This window comes from Lissotriton helveticus, chromosome 7, assembly GCF_964261635.1.
Source record: "Lissotriton helveticus chromosome 7, aLisHel1.1, whole genome shotgun sequence".
NCBI lineage: Eukaryota > Metazoa > Chordata > Amphibia > Caudata > Salamandridae > Lissotriton > Lissotriton helveticus.
This window is the reverse complement of record NC_136068.1, coordinates 481,503,506-481,526,539: the sequence shown is the minus strand read 5'-3', so window position 1 is coordinate 481,526,539 and position 23,034 is coordinate 481,503,506. Positions and strand designations below refer to the sequence as shown.

The window sequence follows — 23,034 nt, the reverse complement described above, 5'->3', positions numbered from 1 at the left end:
TTAGGCTCTGTCTTCTGACAAATAGCTGCTTATGCTTTTAACATGGAAATTGTTATTTATTTTTCTTTCTCTGACTGCAAAGTGAGAGGATTTTGTAACATGAAGTATGTGACAATCTCAGTGTGTGTGAAAGGAAAGGCTGTAGGATGTTACATTTTTTATAACACAACAGATCTTGAACTCTACAAATATTTCAAAATATATCAGCCGTTAGGAAAGCACAAATGATGCACGTTCTTTTGTAATTCTGAATTGCGCTGGAAACATATATTCTCTTAGGATCAAAACAATTCAAAACACTTTACGGAGTGATACCCAAATGAGAACTATCCACTAACATTTGAATACCACACATGATCATTTGTGTACTGTATAGTTTTATCAGCAAACTACATGTCTGTGCAAATCTAGCGGCCATTTAAATAGAAAATGTGCTCTCTGTAAAATATATAAAACCAGGGCCAGACTGGCCATAGCGGGCACCAGGTGTTTCCCTGGTGGACCACCAGGGTGGGGGACGGTTCTGGGTCCCTGGGGTGCCATTTTTATAACTGGGGGCTGGCAATATCGCCCCCCTGTAACAAAATCGTCCGAAACGGGGCCCAGCAAACAGCTCAGTCGCACCCTCACCCACCCCCGGGTGGCTGGCTGAGCAGTTTGCCAGGGCCGGGTTTGGTTCCCAGCCCGGCCCTGTGTATAGAAGTACCACAACATGCTTTAGTAATATATTTAAATATGTGTGCTCCAAAATGCACCACCAGCATCATGCCAAACTCTTTACAGTCTACAGCTGAATTGGTGTGGCTAATATTTTCGCATCCCTATGACTTTAGTGATGTAATACTGAGGACGGCACCCCCACTCTGAAAATTGTTCCAGCACCACTGGGCATGGGCTATAGCGGATAGATCACTCGCTGCAGCCCTACATAAAGTCCAGGCTGCCTTTCTCTCTGCTCTGCTGTTTAGTGCCAAGCTCCAAACATTCATGAGATTCCGATGGTGTAAGATGAAGGGCAGAAGCCAGGAGGAACATGCATTCCCCAAAGACATGCTATTAAGCCAGGAATTGTAGGACTTTGAACACCATAGCAGCATGGCCATTTGAGATGTAGCAGAATTCCCAGGACTGTAACAGCCAGGTGATACACATTTAGTGAAAGGGAATATTCTGTCCAGTCCTTAATTGGTGCAACGGAACTCGTATTTGGCCAGGAAGCTAATTTTTACAGACTGACCCAGCACATGAGTGAGAAAAACTAGAACAAGCATTGACAATGCAATGGGTCTCGCCGTATGGTGAAGTTTAGTGGTGTGGATAGGAGTGAAGGGTAGTGTTATGAAGTAATTTAAAGTGTTGTGGAGGGAGTATGGTGGAGTATAGTATTACAACCGAGTATAGTGTCGTAGAGTAGAGTGTTTTATAGTGGTGTAGAGTACAGTGTGGTAATGTAGAATGGGCTGTATAGAGTGTTGTAGAGTACAGTGGCGTAGTGAGGAGTATATTGTTTATATGGTATAGGAGTATAGTGTTATCGAGTATAGTGAAGTAAAGTGGTATGTGGTCTATAGATGGAGCTGTGTAGAGTGTTGTATAGTGGATTAGAGAGGAGTAATGTTGTAGAACGGAGACAGTGGAGTATAATGCTGTCATGTGGAGTAGCATATAGTGGATTAGAGTGCTATGAGAGTATAGTTTAATGGAGTAAAGCATTATAGAGCTTAATATTGTAGAGTGTAGTGTAGTAGAGTATAGTAGTGCAAGTATATGATACCAAATGTGCAGTTTTGGGTCTGGTTGCAATAAGTATATTATACAAATAGTGCAATATTCATAGTCCATATGTGGGGATGCATTAGTCGCATAATGCAAATAGTGCACGCTCTTGCAAAGTGCCTTCTACCTCAACTTTATTTGAATACAACCTTTTACACCTGTTCCATACCAACACACGCTACTATACTAATAAGAAGAAACCTGGCACACATTCTAAAACTATATGTGTTTACATAGTTACACTTTGTTTTGTCAAACAACATCCTGTAAAACGTTATGGAGTGAAGACTGTACACAACTATCTGAAAATCATTTTAAGAAAAAGAAAAGTAATCTCTACACAAATGTAGGTGAAATAGGACTATTTTAATTATAGTTCTTAAAGGAATCAAGAGATTCCCTTTATGAGTTCTTGGTATGAAACTAAAGATAAACTCATAGGTGAGTGCGCGTGCAACGTGAGAAAAATTGTTGTGAGATTAGCGCTGCAATCAATGCAAGCACCCGATTTACAAAACACATCACCTGATTCAAACAATAAAATTATTACATATTACGGTCATCAAAGCAATACTGGGACATAACTTCCTGGTACCAGAAGGTCAGCAAGGTCACTTCTAACTACATGCCAGTCTCTTATTCGTCTCAAGAATCGACAAACTCTTCCCGCTTGGCTTTAGCCACCAAATTCTCTCCCGATCATACATTTACGTGCTTTGAATGCAAATTCAGAAGTGCTGTTACTCACTTTCCCTTAGCAATCATGCACTGCAGGTAGTGAGTAACAGCACTTCTGAATTTGCATTCAAAGCATTTAAATGCATGATCGGGAGAGAATTTGGTGGCTAAAGCCAGAGGACCCCCAAGCGGGAAGAGTTAGTCGATTCTTGAGACTGGCATGTAGTTAGAAGATTGTTAATTGGGATAAAACGTTGGTTTGGTGTTCTTTTATAGATGAAGAGTTTCTCTGTCCTTGTAAGGGGAAGATGGCATTTTTTCAGAGATATGCGCAACCAGTGGTCACTCAGCCGAATTAAGTGATCAGACACAGATCAGGCACACCCCTACGAGTCCCAGAATGCAAAGTGCTATTCAGTGTTGGGGGGCAAGGGATACAACTAGTAAACGTGCTAAAGTATCAAAAACGACACGGGACATCTTCTCAAAAACAGCTGTTTTACATATCGTACACATTTAACTTTGGAGTTCTCTCAAATGCAATTTGAAATATTTTAGAGCAAGGAATTCCCCAAGTGATAGTAACCCACAAAAGTAAAGGATAACGCTTTAAAACCAGCAATGAGGACTGCCTGCCAATGCGCTCACAGAAAATCCAGTAAAAGGCATAGGGAGGCCTGCGACACATGAGCCTTCATCAGGCTATGAGGGTGGAGAACAGGCAGCAAGTAACAACAGAGGCCCAGAGATTCCTGGAGGTTCCCGCTCTCCCGTGGACAAAACAGTAACTTGAAAGGGATAAAGTGGGTCTGGTCTTGGACAACTCAGAATGTTTTCAAAGTGATTAGCATGCCAGTGTCTCTGTATCCTATCGGAGTTACTTTGCAACAGGAAGTGTGGGGGAAGAGGGGACATGATTGCCGCCTAGCTTTCCCCTAGTTTAGTGTTCTAGGGTAACAGGGGCTTCTTCTGGACAGGGGAGAGGCGTATAGGGAGGGGAGAGTTGGTGGGTGTGGTTTTGTTTTTCTTGTTCTTTCGTTTTGCTTCTTACAAGTTTTATATTTATTGCACTTGGCGAATGTCATTTTCATTGCATTGCTGTCGCTAAAGCTCATGGTCTGTATGACGCGGCCTTCTGGTGCTCAGCAAACGCGGATGATACCTGCGAAGTCCTCCTCATCCTATGGTATCATCGAGTATCCCTTTCCACATTCCTGCCTTCACAGGGGTGACCTGGAATGTTATTGTTATGCTGGGCTGGGTGAAGAGAGGGGCTGTCCTGCAGTTCACGTGCTGCCACGCACCAGCAATCCTGCTGCTCCAAGAGACCCATCCGCTGGGCACCAAACGCGCATGCCTAGAGCGATATGGATATGACATGGCATATTACGCAGGGCATTCTTGAGGTACTAGGGATGATGATTTTCCTGCATAAATCCTTGCCTCTTACTTTCTCTCGGATCTCTCTTGACACACTGAGGAGATATGTGATTATTAAGGGCTCCCTTGAGGCACCCCCTACAACATCTTGAGTGTTTACACCCCCCCTGCGCTATTCAAAAGCACATTGGATACCCTCATGTGACTCATTCTAGGGCCCCTGCATGCCATCATGATCATTGGCTGCGATTTCAATGATATGGGGTCCATCGACTCAACCAGGTCTCCGGGTGCGACAGAGGGCGGGTAGAGGCCTGGCTGACTGGATGGATGGCCTTGGACTGTGTGACGCATGGAGAGTATGGAATCCAGTGATATGAGGATAGACTTGTGTCAACAACTCATGAGTTGAGGTCTTGAATCGACCTGTTGCTCCTTCCTGCCCTTATTCTCCTCCGCAGGACAGCCCCCCTCATATCCTTCCTAGGGCTATATTAGATCATACCCTGGTCACGCTCATTTTGGCTTCCATGGAGTAGGTGAGAGACCATTCTGGCACCTTAACGCATGGTTCCTGGAGACAACCGTTTTGATCTTTTTCTATAAGCATTCCTTGAAATCAGTTAAGGGATGGTGGAGTCCCCCAGGCTGCCATGGGCGTCCGGCAAGGCTACCATGAGGGGGCTTGCCACTCATACCTGAGAGGTAAAGAACAAGAGAAATATGCCCACATTAACACTCTTGAGATAGAGATGTTTATAACTGGAATGAGAAAATCATGCTGTAGCACGTGAGGTGCTGCCTTGCAATGGGCAGGGTGTTCCTGCGGCAGGTCAATCTGGAGGAGGCCCACTAGTGCTAGGTGGCTTACACCTGCAGGCGCACAAATTGGGGAATAAATCAAGCAAACTACTATACTGGCTGGCTATCAAGGATGCTGCGACGAGAGTAGTCCCACTTCTTATATCTGAGACTGGTAGATGGATATCAGTGTCCCACGATATTGCAACCATCTTCGCCAACTACTATCAATCTCTATGCATCAAAACAAGGCGCCCCGGGCATTAGTATGATTCCCTTCTCGTAACTGATCTTCCAATGCCCCATTTGACCCTTTACAAATGAGAGGACTCTGAGCAGCCTCTCACTTTGCAAGAGACAGGCGAAGCCATCATGAATATGAATCCTGGTAGGATGCCAGGACCAGATAGATGTCCTGTTGAACAGCAGCAGCTCCTCCGCTACAGTGGTGGAGCATCGCCCCTGCCAGCTGCCTCAAATCGTAAAGAAAGGCAAGAATAAAATGATTTTTAAAAACACATTTTATTTTACCTTTCCTGCAGAGTCTTGGGGACGGGGCCATGAGGATGACAGGCTGCAGGAGGAGTGGCAATTGCACTGTGATCAGTGCGCAAGACGGTTTGGCCGCCGTCTCAGGCCGGCCATACCATCATGCACAATGAAGCTGTCTACAACCCGAGCTGCGTTACCAGTTTGGAGACTGCAGGCAAAGGCTCCAAGTCTCATTGAGAGCGCAAATTCAGAGAGCTCAGGCCAGTCCTGATGCGGCTTCCAGCAGCATGAGAGCAGCATCAGCATTGGCTGCAGTAGAGTCTGGGAGCCTATGCCTGCAGAGGAGAGGAGCAGAAGAGCACAACACGGCTGGCTGCAGGTAAGATTTTCTTTACATTTTTATTTTATTTTGTTATTTGTCATCAATTGCCCCCACGACCTCTTCTGCCTCTCTGCTCCTCTTCGACAAGCCGCTACTGCCGTTGAATACTGCTTCAGACTCTATAAAGTAGTAGAACAGCTGGGTTTTGAAATAATTTCATATGCTGATGATACCCAGCTTATGTTTACCATCGCCCCTAATCCAGAAGCTGAGAAAATGTGTTTCTCCACGTGTATACCGGCAATCTCCAACTGGATGACGGATAACTGTCTTGAGTTGAATCCTGGAAAAACTGAGGTCATGCTAATGGGAAAAGCCTCGGCTATCTGGACAGACAAATGGTGGCCCTCACAATTGGGTGCAGCTCCTATTCCTAAACAATGTGTCAAAAATCTAGGCCTAGTACTGGACCAGTCACTAACAATGAAAGATCATGTAGCTGCATCTACGAGCTCTTGCTATTATAGTCTACGACTACTCCATAAAATTCTCCCCTACATGCCTACTAATCACCATAGAACCTTAGTTCAAGCTATGGTGATTAGTTGCTTAGACTATGGCAACGCCTTGCTAGCTGAAGTGGGAGGGACCCTGCTAAATAAACGACAGGTGATTCAGAACACAGTGGCCAGAACGATTTTAATTCGGCCAGCTGGTTCCCCCTCAGAACCCTTGCTGAGAGAATTACATTGGCTACCAGTAAGGAAGAGATCTTTCTACAAAATCTGCTGCCTTACCTATAATGCTCTGAAAGGTAGAGGCCCTTACTATCGACAAAGGAAACTTGTAAAACATGTATCATGTAGAAATCTGAGATCTAGCACATTAGGCCTTCTACAGGTGCCACGTATACGCTTGAGCCGCACAGGGGGTAAAGCTTTTTTGCATCTTGCTCCAAGATACTGGAATAAATTACCCAGGGCCTTGTGTGAAATCCCTATATACAGCACCTTTAGGAAACAACTAAAAGCCTTTTTGTTTTAAAGCTTGCTGCTGATCTGACCTCCAGCTCTCAGGTACAATTTCTAGGCAACGCCGAGATGCCCCAGGGTGCGTTGTGCGCTATAGAAATAACCATAACATAACAACATAACATACAGCAATACTACTGCCTTTTCTGGCAATGTATCTTGAATTGATAGGTAGAAGCTACTTCCCACCAGAGCTGGATTGGTGACCATTGTTGTGTAACCTAGACTTGGCTGGCCACTGGACCAATGTGCCTCATATCACCAAATCTCCCTCATATATATGGAGAGGAAAGTCTTCGCCAAGGTTCTGGCCAAACGGGTCCTCCGGGTGCTGATGCACCTAATCCGTCCAAATCAGTGCAGCTTCATCCCACAATGCCGTACCAGACACTGCACACACAGGGTTCCTTTAGCCCTTGCACGCTCTCAATCCTTACAGTGCTCCAATGCCTTAATGCCCATTGATTTTTTTAAAGAAGCTTTTGATTTGCTGGGCTTTCGTGGAGGAGGTACTGGGTAAGTTGAGTTTTGGCCCCAAGTTCAGGTCATATATTCACAAACTATACACATGGCCACAAGCCCGGGTGTGAGTGAATAGAGCCCTTCCCAATTCCCTATCCATAGAGGGACCAGACCGGGCGGTTCCCTCTCCCACCTAACTTTACTCTGGAAATAGAACCACTGGCGGTATATGCACGATGTTACACACAAGTCTGGGGTTTCCACTGGGGGATGAGGACAGGATTGCTTTGTATGTGGATGATATTGTTTTATTCTTGGCTCACCCATCCATCATGGGACCCCGGCAAATTCATATTCTGGACATCTTTGGAGAGGCATCTGCCCTTGATGTCAGTTGGGCCAAATCCCTCCTTGTACCCCTGAGGAGTGACAGAGGTGATGAGACCTGGCAGCTGAACCTCCTAGTACACCGGCCACTACTTGGATATACACAGTGCTTGGAAACCAGGCCTGACCTGGAGATGATGGTGCTACCATGTAGGATTTATGTTATCCAAAACTTTTCTCTCCTTATCCTGCAGAGCTAAGTCCATGCCCTGATGGCTATGGTATGTGCATTCTTATGCAGCGGCGGCTCCTCTGTTATGGAGGAGGAGCATTGCCCACCCCCCAAAACACTGCAGAAAAAGAAAAATAACACAACACTTGTTTTATTTTTATTTTCCTGCTGAGTCTTGGGGGCGGGCCTGGTAGTGACAAGCACTCAGGAGAGTGGTAGTGCACTCCCATCATCGCACATGATGGTTTGGACGGCCGTCTGAGGTCAGCCAAAAATCATGTGCAGTGAGAGCGCTCTCCAACCCAGCAACGCAGCTGATTTGGACAGCAGGCACAGACTCACAGCCTGTCCTGAAGCGCAAGCCAAGGGTGCTCCAGCCAATCTTGAAGATGCTCAAGCGCAAGAGCAGCTTCAGGATTGGCCGCAGGGCATTCTGGGAGCCTGTGCCTTCCTGATGAGGTGAAGAAGAGCCAGACGGGGGCGGCTGCAGGTAGGTTGTTTTTTTTATCCCCCTGTAACCCCTAGTGGTCCTTCCTCCCTCTCTCCCGCCCATCCGCCCCGCTCCTCCAGCATAACGGCCGCTTCTGTTCTTATAGTCAAAGAAACCCCTGAGGCTAGCCTTTGGCAATTGTGTGCAATCTACATTTGACCGCGGGCTTGCCATGGCAGCTGTGTATCCAAAATATTGGGCGATACAGACTCTGGTTATCAATGACTGCCTGCACATTGGGTGGGACTACCCTGCATGTAGATCTTTTGCATGGCGCGTCCAGCCCCGGAGCGAACCCAAAGGTGACCAGGGTGGTGTAACAGATGTGTAGATCAGCATTGTGATGGACCGCCTGGGACTGAAGGGTGATACTTGTGACTCCCTATTGGAGAGGCCACTGGCTGGTTCATGCGGCGCCACTGGATGGGTTCTGTAGTTGGGTCCAGATGAGAATATGAAAGGTCGGGGATGTATGGGAGGGTGCAAACATGAAGCCCTTTCAAAAGCTCCAGGCAGACTTCGACCAACATAAATCCCAGTTCTGTTGATACGATTGCATCACGCCCTCTGGAGCCCCTCAGAGACACTTTCAGACACCTTCAAATTCCAAACCACTGGAGAAATGACTGCTTATGAGCCCTCTAGGAAATAGAGTGATAGCCCAAATGAATATAATACTGGTTATTCACTTCCCTGACCTCATGTTGAGGCGTATGAGGTAGGAAGGATGGCTCGGTCCTCTGGACTATAGTAACTCTTAATACAGGCGTGCTTGTTCAAGTTATATACCTCCATCTCACTTACCTTATGCCCCTGCGGAGAGCCCACAGATTGCCTGAACCTAAATGCTTCCACTGCCCAGAACTCAAGGCAGACTTCTTTCATATGGTGTGGAGCTGCCCTGTCTTCGCTGTGCACTGGCAAGAGATCTTTGCCTCCTGGTCGAGAGTCCTGGGGGGCCCGATTGACCCTTCACCAAGGATTGCCCTATTAGGGATCCTGGACGACCTGGGGGTCCCTCTGGGTTACTGGACCCTGGTGGGAATTGGTATGATGATTGCTAAGAGAGACATTGCCAAACACTGGAATTCCATGGGGTCTTTCTCCCCCACTCACCACCACCGCCCACATGGCCGATTGGTACTCAGGAATGGACCGGTGTGCAAAGCACAAAGAGCCCACCATATACACCACAAGAAGATCCCCTCAGACAAATGCCAAAAGTTGGGGAAAGTCAAGGGCCTATTATGGATTATGATAACGTTTTTTGGAAGCTGACATCATAAGTATTGTCGAGGGATATATAGATACTCTCTTTCTGCACTGACTAGCTTTGTTCAATGTGCTGTCCTCCCTCAAGTCAATATAAAAAATTAAAATAAAAACTCGTACCGAAGTGTAGATTATCACCAAAATGGCTGCTCTGGAAGACTTCCTCCACAGTTGGAAGGCCACTGGGGGCTCAGGTCTACAGGTCGGGCCCACCAGTGTGTCAGCTGGTTCATTCGGCGACAGGCAGCTCCGAGCGTCACTACCCGCGTGCTCAGCTAATAACTTCCGCAAAGCAGCGTGGGTATTTCTTTTTATTTGGCAGAGGACCGGTCCCAAGGTTTAAGGGGTGAAATCCAAGTCAGGCGTCCTTTTATTAAAGTTTACATCAACACGTTTCCAAAAATAGTCCCTTCAGAAGAGGAGACTGGTATTTCTTTTGAAGTTATTTTAGTCAAGGTATGTCTGGGAAAAAGAAAACAAATAGGTAATAATTGGCGAAATACTTTACTGCTAAGAATACACAGGAAGATGTTCTCTGTTCCCTTGAGCAGCCGGAAGGGCCATCGACAGCGGGGGCGTCTTCTACGCCCTAGTTTAAATGTCGCCTGGTTTAAATGAGAACTATGTAGCACTTTAGTGAGGCTTAAACGTGTGAAGAAATGCAAAATGAAGGGCCGAGAACAAGGTGCGAGGTAGGAGGCTGTAGTTTTCAAGCCACAATATAGTGACAATGTGCCATAAACTGCGTAAAATAACTGAATAAAACGAATATATAAACTTGTCAGCAGTCTAACACAACGAATAATAATAAATCCCACTAGTACGTCATAGCACGCGTTACCCGGATCCAAGGTGCTCGCTTCATTGGCTTCGGAATGACAGGCATGCTGCGGCTCCTCTGGGTTTGCGCATGCGCCGTGCAAGGATATGGCTTGGCGCGAGCCTGGGACCAGATTGGTTACTGTACATAATCCTTAAAATAACTCTTCGTTTCGGTCTATAGCTCGCTATTATAGGTATTGTTATGTTTTGATTGTTTTCGGAACTAGTTCCCAAATACAAGTGGGAGTGAGTAGAGGTGTGAGAGACCTAATGTGAGAGACCTAATATTTTCCTCAACAAATTTCACTGATTTGGTGATTTCATGTATTGTCCATTGGTTACGGCAGTGTGCCTTCAAATTCTTGAAAGAGATGCATTTGTGCTGGCTTTATACAGCATAGTCACGACCCCTGCCTGACCCCACACTGTGGGGCAAATACCTCTCTATAGTCAACCAACTTGTAGACCAGAACAGGTGTGGTAGCCAAATCCACTGGAACCTCAAACATGAATAGAGAATCAGCATGCAGCTGTACAAAAGTGGCAACCAGAGCCCTATTGATCAAAATCTATAGCCCTCAGCCTCAATCAGTGAAGGTGGCTGACATCAATGAATATGGTGAACTTGAAGCTGCCTGCGGTGGTCATTCAGCCTGCAGTCACTCAACATTGAAGTTGCTGCATCTAAAAGAAAACCACTGCTCTGATGGCTACTGGTTCTGTAAGGCTGGATATCAAAAAGTTAGAATGAACGGTTACCTAAAATATAGATTGGATTGATAGGGGATTGTGTTTGCTTCAATAATTTTATTAATGAATACAGGAAATACCTAGATGAAGCAGGTGATGTCATTTTCTGTGTGCTGGCACCTCTGACCTGTTTTAGGTCGAAGGATACCAGACAGTGCAGCGGTCTGGTTTGAAAAAACTTCTTGGGGACATTCAGGAAGCTTCCCCAGGAAACATTCCACCCATTGCTTATCATTGGCTTTGTGTTTTGTAACTTGACAGTTGCTTGCTATTTGCGGCCTTTATTGGTTTTAGTAAAAGACACTCAATTGATAGACGGAATGCAGAACAAATCAAAACATTCAGCCCCAGTCAAAAGATTTGGGTTAAATCCATCATTCTTTTGCTCACCATGCCACCCAAGTTTAGACCTGGCCATATGCAAATCAGTCTTGACCCTGTGCCTCATGGGAACAGTCCAGCCCGAACTGCCAAGCCAGGCCCTCCCTGTACCGGAAACAAGCATCCTAGGATCGGTTTCGAAAAAAGAGGGCTACCCTGACCCCCTGGTCCGAAGGGATATACCCTTAGGTCAAATTAAAAAGATTTTTTTTGCAGCACTGCTATAGTACAGTAAGGCCCATGTAATGTTTCAGCAGTACCATAGTACTATGAGACAAAAAAGGTGGGCCTTGGGGCACTGCAAGGCCATGGAGAAATGGGTATTGGCAGCCTGTAGGATTAGGTGCAGGGCCTGGCCACAGTCCTTGCCCTGCAGCCAACTTCATGATCTGCCTGGCCAAAGGCTGTGCATGGCGGAGGATTGGCAGTCCACCGGAGATGGGTGCAGGGCCTGGCCTATGTCTAACCCCAAGCTGCGCATTATCTAGGACCCGGCAGGGGGTTGGCGGCCTGTGGGGATTTGGGTTTACGGCCTGGCAGCAGGCTAGGCCCTTTGGCTAACCCCAAGCTGAGCACAGCCGAAGGCTGATAATGCCAGGGTTTTGGTGCCCTAGGTGGTTAGACGTGGGGCCAGAACAAACCCTATGGCCAACCCTAAAGGCCCTGCAAGACAGGTGGTTGGCCGCCCACAGGGGGTTGGGCAGAGGGTCTGGGGCCAACCCCACCCTGCACATGGCCAAAAGCCGTGCACGGCAGGAGGGTTGCCTGCCCACACTGGTTACACCCAGGCCCTGCCCTGCAGCCAGGCTTTGTGTCAGCCCCAAGTACGGTGCTAGGTTTGCCTAGCTGGGTATGGAATTAAAATATTAATTTACGTGAAAAAAATGTAGAAATTCATAGAAAAAACAAAGGTTAAAGTAGCATCATATTTAGCTGAAAGGGTCAGTTGAAACATTACATTTTTGTAGGAGAGTAGGGTCTGCTATCCTATGGTCACCCCAAATTTTTGCTTTTTGCTTCACTGGTTTTCGACTACTGAGGCTGTGGGCCTGCTAATCAGACCCCCAGCCTGCTGTTCTCTCTCTAAATTATTAATACATGTGCTATAGGTACATACCACAATTGGAAATGGACTCCTTGTCAGCCCCTGTACCATGCACTATAGGTGCTCAGGGCATAGGTGCCACCAAGGCCTACCAGGGGCTGCAGCATATCTTTTGCCACCCCTGGCTGGTTCTTAAATTGACACAACTGGCTGATCACTCAGCTGGGGTAAGGTCGTGTAATCACCCCTTGCTTAGATATAGTATACCTATATCTAAACCTATATCTGGACACATATAAACCTGTGAGCCACTCCTATGGAAGGCCTCATCAATCCTGGAGGCAGAGTGCGTGGTTTAATGTGAGATGGAGCTCTAGCATGAGCTGAGCCTGTCTGCAGCCGTCGGGAACAAATCCCTAAGCTGGTTCAGGATAATGCCATACCATATACTCTTAAGTGCATTATAATCCTCGCGGTTATATAGCAACTTTGGTTTGGCTTTATCAAAACATGTCGCGTAAGGTGTCATACGATTTGGAATACTATCCCCTCGCCAGTTCTGGCGACGGGGATAGCATTCCACCCCTCTAGAGGGGTAAGACATGTTACTTTACTTAAATGCGGTTAATTTCTAAAAGGGCCTCAGATCCACAAAATGGATGCTTCTGCCACAGACACAAGTCTGACCCCCTGAAGCTGACCGAAACTCAGCCCAAGGGGCCTGGACAAAGGGTTTCCTGTCGCAGGGAGGTGTTACACCCCCCCAGACAGGAGATAGTGGATTGTAGCAGGGAGGTTTGAAAGAAACCAGACACTGCATGGGGAGCACAAGGCTGCCCCTTGCATAATCCGGCCAAACCGGTTCTGGGGCACTCCAGCCCTCGTGCCAGCGCGGCCTGGATCAAAGGAAGGGGGTGTATCCACCCACTTCCTGGGTCCCACCCATAGGTGGGGACCTAGCCGGTAATCCAGCCCCCTAGATTGGTATAAGAATGGGAGCAGTGCCAAAGCACTTCAGATTATCCTGGTGAAACATAAGAAACAAAACTCTGGACCCTTCGACATCCTACGACGTAGAAGACTGAAGAATCTCCCTTGTGGTCAAGGAGTGACCACCCTGTGCAAACAGGCACCATCCAGCCATCGACGTCTGCTTTGTTGCAGTTCCCGCCGGAACTCGAGCGACAGAGATCGACGAGATCAAGCTTGCCTGCCTTCTAACAGCCCGATCCACAGTCCCTGCAGAGCTGAGACCCGTGGAGGCGACCGGAAGCGTGGGGCACGCCATCTTGAAAAGACCACGAGACGCTGACCGTGCAGCCCACGAGTGACCCTCGAAGCTGTACAACGGGGTTTGAGAAGCCCCAACCCGGAGCCACTCTTGCACCGAAGTTCAGCCCTCCACCCTCGACGAGTGCTGCGTGGGGCCCTTCTGCTTCTTTTGGCTCAACGCGTTGGTCCGGTCACTTGCCAGCTGGCTTGTGGCCCCTGTACCGACGAAACTTGAAATTCGACTTGCGATTCTGGTTGCTCCAGATTTGCACCCGCTCCCATAAAAAGGAGCCCCCACTCTGACCCCCCTGGTTCGAGTGAGAAGCAATCTCCCGGTTTCGCGTGGATTGCTTTTGCCAAGTGTTGTTTGCTCCAATCTTGAAGCCAACAGCGCCGACGGCGAGAGCCTGCGTGAGACAGATCGTGACCTGCTCCTGGACGTCGTAGATGCCCCAGAGCCCACGTGACAGCGGAGAGAAGCTCCTCGACAACCACCTGATTGCGCCCGACATTCCCTGGTTCCATCCTGGTTCCACCCTGGTCACTGCTGAGTGACCCAGACTCTGTCCCCTCTGCTTTCAGGTACTTTTCGACTTGAGTCCACCCTTGGACTCCACCGGACACTTCTCCTTCACCTCGCCTGCAGCCCCTTTCAGCTTCAAGCACCAAGAACCTGCGTGACGAAACCCGACTCAACTTCGACCCTGTGCACCCACTTCCTGTGGGTGAGGTAACATTGCCGGTGTTCCCACACTGGTACACACCTCTAGGGTCTGTGTCTTAAGTTTTGTTCCCCTAGGTTCAGCGGAAGTGTCCTTAAACTCTATTTGTGTAACTTTTACGCACCATTGACTTAACATTGATGCATGCTTGTGCTTTCAGCACTGCACCCAAATCCCGCGGGCTTTTCCCGACTACAGCATTGCTTGTCCCGACTGCTCCCAGCGATTCCCTAGGCCCTAGGCCTAACCACTGATCGAATGGTCTCTCTTATACCATTTTTTTAGTATATGGTTTGAGTGGCCCCTTGGCCTCATCCAAAATTGTGCAACTTTGTATGTTATACTGTGCTTTTGATTTAACGTTTGTGCCCCTTTATTCATAAAGAATACTGGGGATTATTTTGAGTAATAAATACATATATTTTTATAATATATACTTGTGTGGTGTCCTTTCATTTGGTATTACAGGATTGTGATTGGTAAAACAGCTCGCTTAACACGACCTCTTGAGTTAAGCCTTTAAGGCTGCTTAGTCTATGCTACCCTTAAGATAGCTTGTCTATAAGGTTGACTTACAACCAGACACCATAAGGGGATATTTGGACTGATACAAGGTGGTTCCAGAATTGGAAACATCATATATCAGGCCAACTTCTCACAATTTTAAACTCATCAAAACCACTGAATTTCACCAATTATAATTATCTGAAGTATCTATAACTCATACCCTAGCCATGCACTGCATATTACATCAATCATGACATTCTACGACAACAGTGAGAACATTAATGCAACATCTGACATGACATCATTAATGACATCACTGTGCATGGCACAAGCACTGACAAAGTCAAAAAGTCTTGCTTCTGTTTAGGTGTAGTGTATAGTAATGGTTGGGAAACTCTGTATGTGTTCCTCCAAGCTGTCTTAGAAAGAAATATGACAATGAAGCAACCTCTTAGGCTAGGACATTATGGACACTGAAAGTAGGGACCCTATGTTGTTTAACACACTGCCTTAGTAGAGTTAAGTTGTAATCTCAGAAAAGAGTATTATGAAAGGTAATCAGAAAATGAAAGTTTACATTGTAGGTGGTATGCTTAAAAGATATAAACAACACAATATTAACAACAGGCCAGTATATTCAGTACAGTTGTAAGAAACATTATATGCACAGACGCCTTTGCAATACAAAAAAGCTGCAAACCCAACAACGTCATCAAGAGAGAAAAGTAGAACAAATTATTTTTCAAAGGCAATTCGAGAATAGCCAGTTGTCTGCCATAAAGACAACGAGGACCCTTTTTAAACAAAAAGCCATAAACCAACAACTAAAATGTCAGGTCAGTAAAAGTAAACACATCATAGAACACGCACGGACTGCTAATTACATCATGTTGCTTCTAAAGTCTAACAAAAGGACTACTTGAGCACCATCACCAATGGGAAAATATGAGATATTGTAACATCCTCCTCAAAATGCCATGGCCGTGATGGGTACACCACACCATCTGTGTACCAGTTCTGCCTCATCCTCTTGACAGCTTGTATATCTTGAAGCATCATTCCAGTGGCAATTCAACATAAAGAAACATAATAAAGATGCCATACAGTTTGGTATTGCTTAATCACAGACTGTCTAGGTTCAGCACTTTTCTCATTAGGGTAAAGGTTGTAGTGATATGGTCCCTACCAACATCAGCAACAAAACCCTGAACCCTTTTATCTCTCCACCTAAGCAAGTATTCGGGGGCATTTAATTTTCGCATATGAACACAGGATACTCTTAATTTGCTTTTTGTTAAAAAAAGAATCTAACATCGGAGTTACACTCCACGATAGTGCCTGGAAAATATTACACAAAGCAGGACTTGACTCGCCATATGTAAAAAGAATGTGTTGGGGGTATTTTAAACACATTTTAGCTCATAGGAAAGGCTTTAAAGTTCAATGACTGAGATTAAGTAGATACAGTACATACAATACATTGTGAGCTTTTACCACATGTAATAACAGAAGCAGTTAATTTAAGAGGCAGTCCTTCAGCAGCTCAGCAGTCCTTCCCACTGGCAAAGTATCCATAGGTCAAGAGGTGTACTGAAGTAGTGGTGTCTGAGCTCTCATATTTATACCCAGTTGTGCGTTTGAAGTGGGGGAGAAGCTTCTAGATGTTTCCCTTTGAAGTCTCTAGGCGTTCTGCCTTCCCTGTCCTGGCTCCAGACTAACGACATGTATGCAGCCCTTTGTTTGGAGGCAGGACATAGCCTATTCAAGTATAAGTGGGTCTTTGCCCATCCTGCCAGTGATTGCCCAACCAGGCACACCTAAGCTCCCTATTGTGCATGGCTTTCTAGGAGGAATGCACAAAGCTCAACTATCAGCTTTAACCAGTCATTTGACCCAGGTACAGGCTACAGGCAATAATGGCTAAGGCAGGAAAATGGGAACTTTCAAAAGTGCATTTTCAAACTTGTAATTTTAAAATAACTACTTCGCCATAAATTAGAGTTCCAGAGACACCAGACATGAACTGGCTACTTGTTCCCATTTCGAAATTACTGCTTATTAAATGTTATAAGGTAACTCCAATGCTATCCTACAGTAGAGGTAGACCATGGAGTAGTGAAAAACTAATTTAAGAGTTTTTGAAAAACAATTGATGTGGGTAAACCAGAGTCATATATTGGAAATTGATGATTAGATGCTGCTATCCTCTAAGACAGTGGTCCCCAAACTGTGGTTCGACCCAGAGGTGTTTTTGGTGGGTTGTGATAGTTCAAGCAATAAATAAAGATGTATTTATATTCTGCATTTATTTTATCGCATTTACTGTGCTTCAAAGACAGAGTTCAAATGTCAGGCTATATTTCTGACAAATTGGTGGTTTTTAACATGGGGACTGGTGTTTAACCCGTTTACCGTGGTAATAATTTTGCCGCAGTGCGGGGGGTTCTATTATGTGGGCGGGGCCGCGTCAGCCAATGGACGTGCGCAACACTACCAAGGTAGTGCTCGCGATGGGCGTTGGCCGACGGCAGCAAGGAAAGGGGTAAAAACTCACGTTGCAGTCAGAAAAGTAAAGAGAATTATGTGACAATCTTGCTGGGGTACAGAGCGTATGAAAGGAAAGGTTGTAGGATGTCATTTTACACACAACAACATTTAAATACCTGTGAATTGACTTCACACATTCAGCAGTTAGGAAAGCAAAAATGAAGCACTTTTTTGGTAATTCTGAAATGTGATGGAAACAAAGATTTAAATAGGAAGACACTTGGTGATGCACAAGTAATAAATATTAACTAAATCCCAATTTCCACACATCATGTGTATGCAATATATTTTTATCAGTAAAACTGTACGTCTGTGCAAATTAAGTGGCTATTTCAATGAAAAATGTTCTGTTTGTAAATGGCAGTGCACTACCACAGGATGCTTTTGTCACAATCAAAAATTGTGCGCCTTATGTCCATTAAAGCTAGGTGGGTCGGGAAAGTTTGTGGTTCTAAAAATTGGGTTGTGGTTCTTGAAAGTTTGGGAAGTACTACTATGAGAGGTACAGGCACAATGCACCTTCCTCTGGTACAAGTGGGAGAATGCCAGGCGAAAAGGAAAAAGTAATGCGAAAGGAGAAGATTCTGCCCAAGAACCGCTTCTCTTACTATAGTTATGAAGGATAGGTATTCTCTTTGCGCAACATACATCTGTTTATATAATTGGTCAACTTCTGTAAGGCTTTAGCAAAAGAAAACTATTCTGGTTGGGATTCGCGTGTGGTCCCATTGTTTTATGGTCTTTAGCCAGAACAGAGAGAAAAATGAAAAGTGATGAAGAAACGATGAAGTGAAACAAACTGTATACCTGACAGAGGAATTTCTGGGAGTTTGGAAAAGATTGACTTCTTGGTCACCACTTGATATATCCGGTCTGTGCCGGAGAGTACAGGGGATTTGATGCCTATGCGAATGAATGCAAGGTCACCCACAACCCGAGAGGGGTTGGACCAGCCTGGAATGTTCCCAGGAGCAAGGAATGTACGGACGTACCCCTCCCAGTACCTCAACTTCAAAGAAGAGAAGGAAGTATGAAAGAGAGGTAGTGTGCCCCTACACTTATTGTGCATGTCTGCGTGAACCCTACCTGCATAACAGCAGACAGGTTCGATTGTGTTTTGTGGGGGCGGAATGCATTCTGAAATACAGACTGGACAAATTCATCCCCCACAGAAGACCAGCGATCGGCATTAACCCGCCAAGCTATCTCACTGGATTTTAACTTTTGTACCAAAATCCCCGCGGCAGGCGAAGCGATCACACAAATAATCCTCTTCAGGACCAAACCCCGTGACCCGCCGATGGTACTTGAGCCGATCACGTAAACACTTCCGGAAGGATGCTGACTGGAGTCTGTGTAAAACTTTTGGTTTCTAGTTACTTAAGGCCGGTGTATTTAGAACACCGGATCTAAAGTGATGCGAAGAAGGCACTGCCATCCAAATTTAGGAAGGAGCGCGGGGGGGGGGGGGGGGACGCGTGAGGTGAATAAATATCACCGCCTCCCGCCTGCCTCCGCTCCTCACCACTACCCACGCGGTTAGACACCGCGGCAAGCCCACAGCATGTTGTTTTAGTGGGGTAAAGTAAACATCGCGTTATTCGCGTACCTGTCAGGATCTCCATGCTGCTCCCACAAGCCCGGGCGTCTCTCCTGAAACTCTCCGCCCGCCTGGTCTCTTTAACTAAACCCTCCCTCCCCCAGCCCATGTGCCTGTAATCCCTCCTCTGGACTTGGCAGGCCTCCGCTTCCGCCCCTAATCCCCCGCCCCCTGCCATTCCTTTGAAATTCCACCACCGTGATGTCAAGTGACAGAATCCATTTCAGAAATAAGGGGAGAGGTCCCCCCCACAGAGAGGGGCGCCAAGGCGAGGGAATAGGAACGGTCAAGGCTAGAACACCCCCCCCCCCCCGCACACACACATCGCAGGCACCTTTCAAATAACTTCCTAGGAAATTCCATCGCACTCATGTAGAGCAGCGGGCCTCCAGCCAACCAATGGAGCATCTCCGAGGTCGAATGCACCTGCTGCCTAGCTCTGGGTGCCGCCTGCTCATCACAGGTGAATCTCAAACCCGGCAAATCAGTGTTTTTTAACCTGTGGTCCGAGGACCCCTGGGGGTCCGCAAAGCCTACTCAGGGGGCCCGCAACTGTGTAACAAAATTATATAATATTAAAATGAATACATCCAAATTAATTAAGTGTATACAAATCAAGAAGCAACATTGAAAATGTGAAAACTTCATATTTGATTGTGAATTAAAAAATAGATTTCAATATTTGAGCTTTTTTTGGTGGATACTTGTTTTTTTGTATTTTTGTGTATTGTTTTCAAGTTCAAGATCATAGATATTGCTTAGGACAGGGGTCCCAGCTTCCAATAATACCTCGGTGGCGTTACCGCATTCCACTGATGATTCAGTAGAAGTAGACGGTAGTCAGAGGGTTAAGAAACACTGTAGTAAATAGCTCATCGGATTAACCGCATTGACTGACTGCTGTGATAGATGTGTGTCATTTCGTTATGGCTCTTGCTTCAGAGGTCGGCGTGCTACCTGCGAGTTCAATCCACGACTAGAGGGTTAATACACCTGTGGAAGAGATCCCTGTAACCTGCAGATCACAAATACCTTCAACCCCCAAATAGCTCATTTGGCTAAAGCATCGCCTTCGGAGATAGAGGAGGTGAATAAGTGGGGGAGAGATGCAGTCTCGGACTGAAACAGAAAAAAGGCACAAGACCAAAATAAAAGGGAACCTCATTACTGAATTAGGGGCCAGATGTACTTAGGTAATTTTTTGCGATTACCAAATAGTGAATTTTTGTGATTCGCTAGTTGTTAATCGCAAACGCCTATACACAAATGTGTGCTGTGATTCCCAGTGGGTCGCAAATAGACCTTCCTCATTAATATTCATGAGGTAGGTCTCAGTTTGTGACCTATTGGGAATCGAAAAAGTCACTGAGATGTTGGCCTGCTGGGGTCAGCAGACCACCATGTCGTGATTGCTTTCCAATAAAGCATTATTTTTATAAAATGCAGCCCGTTTTCCCAAAAGTAAAATGGGATGCATTTCAAAAATAAAAATAAAATGTTTCTTTCCATTAATTAAGAGTAGGCCGTGGTTACAAACATTCACAAGGGGGAAGGGGTCCCTTGGAGACTCCGTCCCATTTGCGAATGGGTTACCACCTACTTAAAGTAGGCCGTAAAATTCAAACATCTTGCACCTGCATTTCGGCAGGGGCGTAACACAGGCCCACACAGCCCCCGCAGTGCGGCGGGGTCTCAAGCTCCAAGGGGCCCCCTCGGCACTGCACTGTGGCCAGGGAGCTCCTGATTGAGCCCGGAGGGGGCCCCTCTAAGTACCATGCAGGGATGCCCCCTCACTTTTCGTTACGCCAGTGCATTTCGGTCGCAAAACATTCACACATTCCATTGTGATTTGGTATTAGAAAGGGACGCCCTAAAGAGGCACCTTCCTTTTTAATTTTTTTTTTATTTGTATTATTGATCAGCTTGATGACATAGTAAAGAACAAAGATAATAAACAATTTGATCATGGCAATTAAAGCAAAAGAAAAGAGAATGCATAATCCATTTACAATAAAAATCATAATAAGAAAAACAAGGACATAGGTCAGGTAAATTATACATATTGGAGGATAGCGTGTCCTGTAGCTCGGGAGAAAAAAAAGGTCAGGCATACATAAATTTAATTACTCAGCCCATACATAAATGGCGCTGATATTTTCAAACCCCTCTCACGCATCCTCCTACCGCCTCTTAGAAACACAGCTGATTCCAAATTATGGAGAGCTAAAATCCTGGCTCTCCAATTCACAAAGGTGGGGGGGACCGGATTAATCCATTCAGAGGTTATACATAATCGAATTAAAGACATTGCAATACAAAGAAAGGTGGATTCATGGGATGATCTATCAATTTCCGTTTCAGAGCCCATTATTACTAACTCGGTGGAGAGTGTCACCGAAATCTGAAGAGAACTGTTAATAAATGATTGGACATCTTGAAGGAATACATCCAATTTGATACAAGAGAAAAACATGTGTACATCATTGGCTGCTAGTAGGCCACATCTTGGACAGCCCTGAGCCCCGCTACCTCCCCATTTAGATATTTTAGCAGGAGTATAGTACAGATCAAACAGGGCCATATAGCTTTGGGAGCGTAAACTCCCGGAGATTAAAACCGAGTTAGAAAGGTCCAAAGCCGATGCAATATCTATACCGACTTTGCCTAATTTAATATCTTATTTTGTATTCTGAAAAGAAAGATGAACGGGAAGGCCGATAGTAGGTTTTGATAAAGGGCCCCGATCCGAGCCTTCCTCAGGACCAGCTCCATGAGTGTCTTTTTAACAAGCGCGGTAGGGGAATTATGAAGAAGCTTGTCTATATAACTGCGTATCTGTAGGTATTTAAAGAATTCATGTGTGTCCAAACCAAATGTATCTTTTAAAAATGAAAAAGAAGCCGTATTGCCCTCATAAACTAGGTCCCCCAAAGTAAAAATACCATGGGATCTCCACCTGATTGTGCCAAATCCTGAATAATAGGGGGTAGTAGCCTAGCGGCAGCCGATGGTGTATAAAAGTTAATATTGGGAATTAGCCATTTCCGACGCACCTTCCTCCAGACTCAATACATTGCTAAAATAACCTTAAACTTGTTTTTTTTGTAATAACTGGGCTCTAAGACCGACGAAAGAATCCCATTAGCCTCCTCCCCTAGGCCAATCTCAAATATGGAAGGACTACGTGATGCTGGGAGTGAGGCTCGCAGACCAAAGAGTGGCTGAGCTAAGTGTTGAAGTAGAGCAGCCCAATTATACAACAACAAATTAGGGACTGACCACCCGCCCCTGTCCAGTGGCAAATGCATCCATTTAGCAGCCCTGTGTGGAAGGCGATAACTCCACAAAAACCTATTACCTCTTTCTGCACTACTAAGACTAGACTGAGCTAATTCCAAGGGGATGGTCCTAAAAATATAGAAACATTTTGGCAAAATCAGCATTTTTAATACATTCCTCCTACCAAATAAAGACAGATGTAAGTTATCCAACCTGCGCAGAGTGGAATTAGCAGCATCTATTATAGGTAGAATGTTAATTTCAAGTAGCTGCTCTACCGCAGCCGTAATGTTGACCCCTAAATATGTCGCGCTTTGGACGACTGGCGCATCCGAAGGACTCATAGTAGACGATTGGATAACCTGGGTTTTCTGAACATTAAGTTTATACCCTGAAAGTCGGCCAAAACGTTCCGCCAAATTCTTAATAGCCGAAAATGAAATTGACACATTACTGGTTAAAACAATAATATCGTCGGCGTACGGCAGAACTTTAAATTCGAACGAATTGACCCTAACAGGTAGAATATCATGAGAAAGCTCTATTTTGTTTATGAATGGATCGATATAGAGGGCAAATAGCAGGGGTGAACAGGGACAACCCTGTCTTGTGCCCCTGTTAATATCAAACGGCCGTGAGAGCAGCCCTGAAATTGACAGAGTTTCTTGGGGGGCAATATAAAGAGACTGTAAGGCATGTATAAAGTTTGGACAAAACCCCTTCCAATGGAGAACTTTCCACAGAAATCCCCAAGCAACCCTGTCAAACGCCTTTTCGGCGTCCAACAGGATTGCACCGAGTGGAGATCGCGTGGCTTGAGCCCAATCCAGAAGAGCTATGACACGG

General features: G+C 45.8%; 1 protein-coding gene across 2 annotated transcripts in view; it reads right to left on the bottom strand.

The window, feature by feature from the left end:
- Positions 1-19,017, bottom strand: part of LOC144768651 (cardiotrophin-1-like) — a 205,283-nt gene extending 186,266 nt beyond the window's left edge. For both annotated transcript variants that reach the window (XM_078652463.1, XM_078652464.1), the window contains exon 1: positions 18,919-19,017. In XM_078652463.1, coding sequence (XP_078508589.1) covers positions 18,919-18,934 — 16 coding nt within the window. In that variant the 5' untranslated portion in view covers positions 18,935-19,017. The remainder of the gene's footprint in view (positions 1-18,918) is intronic.
- Positions 19,018-23,034: the final 4,017 nt, after the last annotated feature.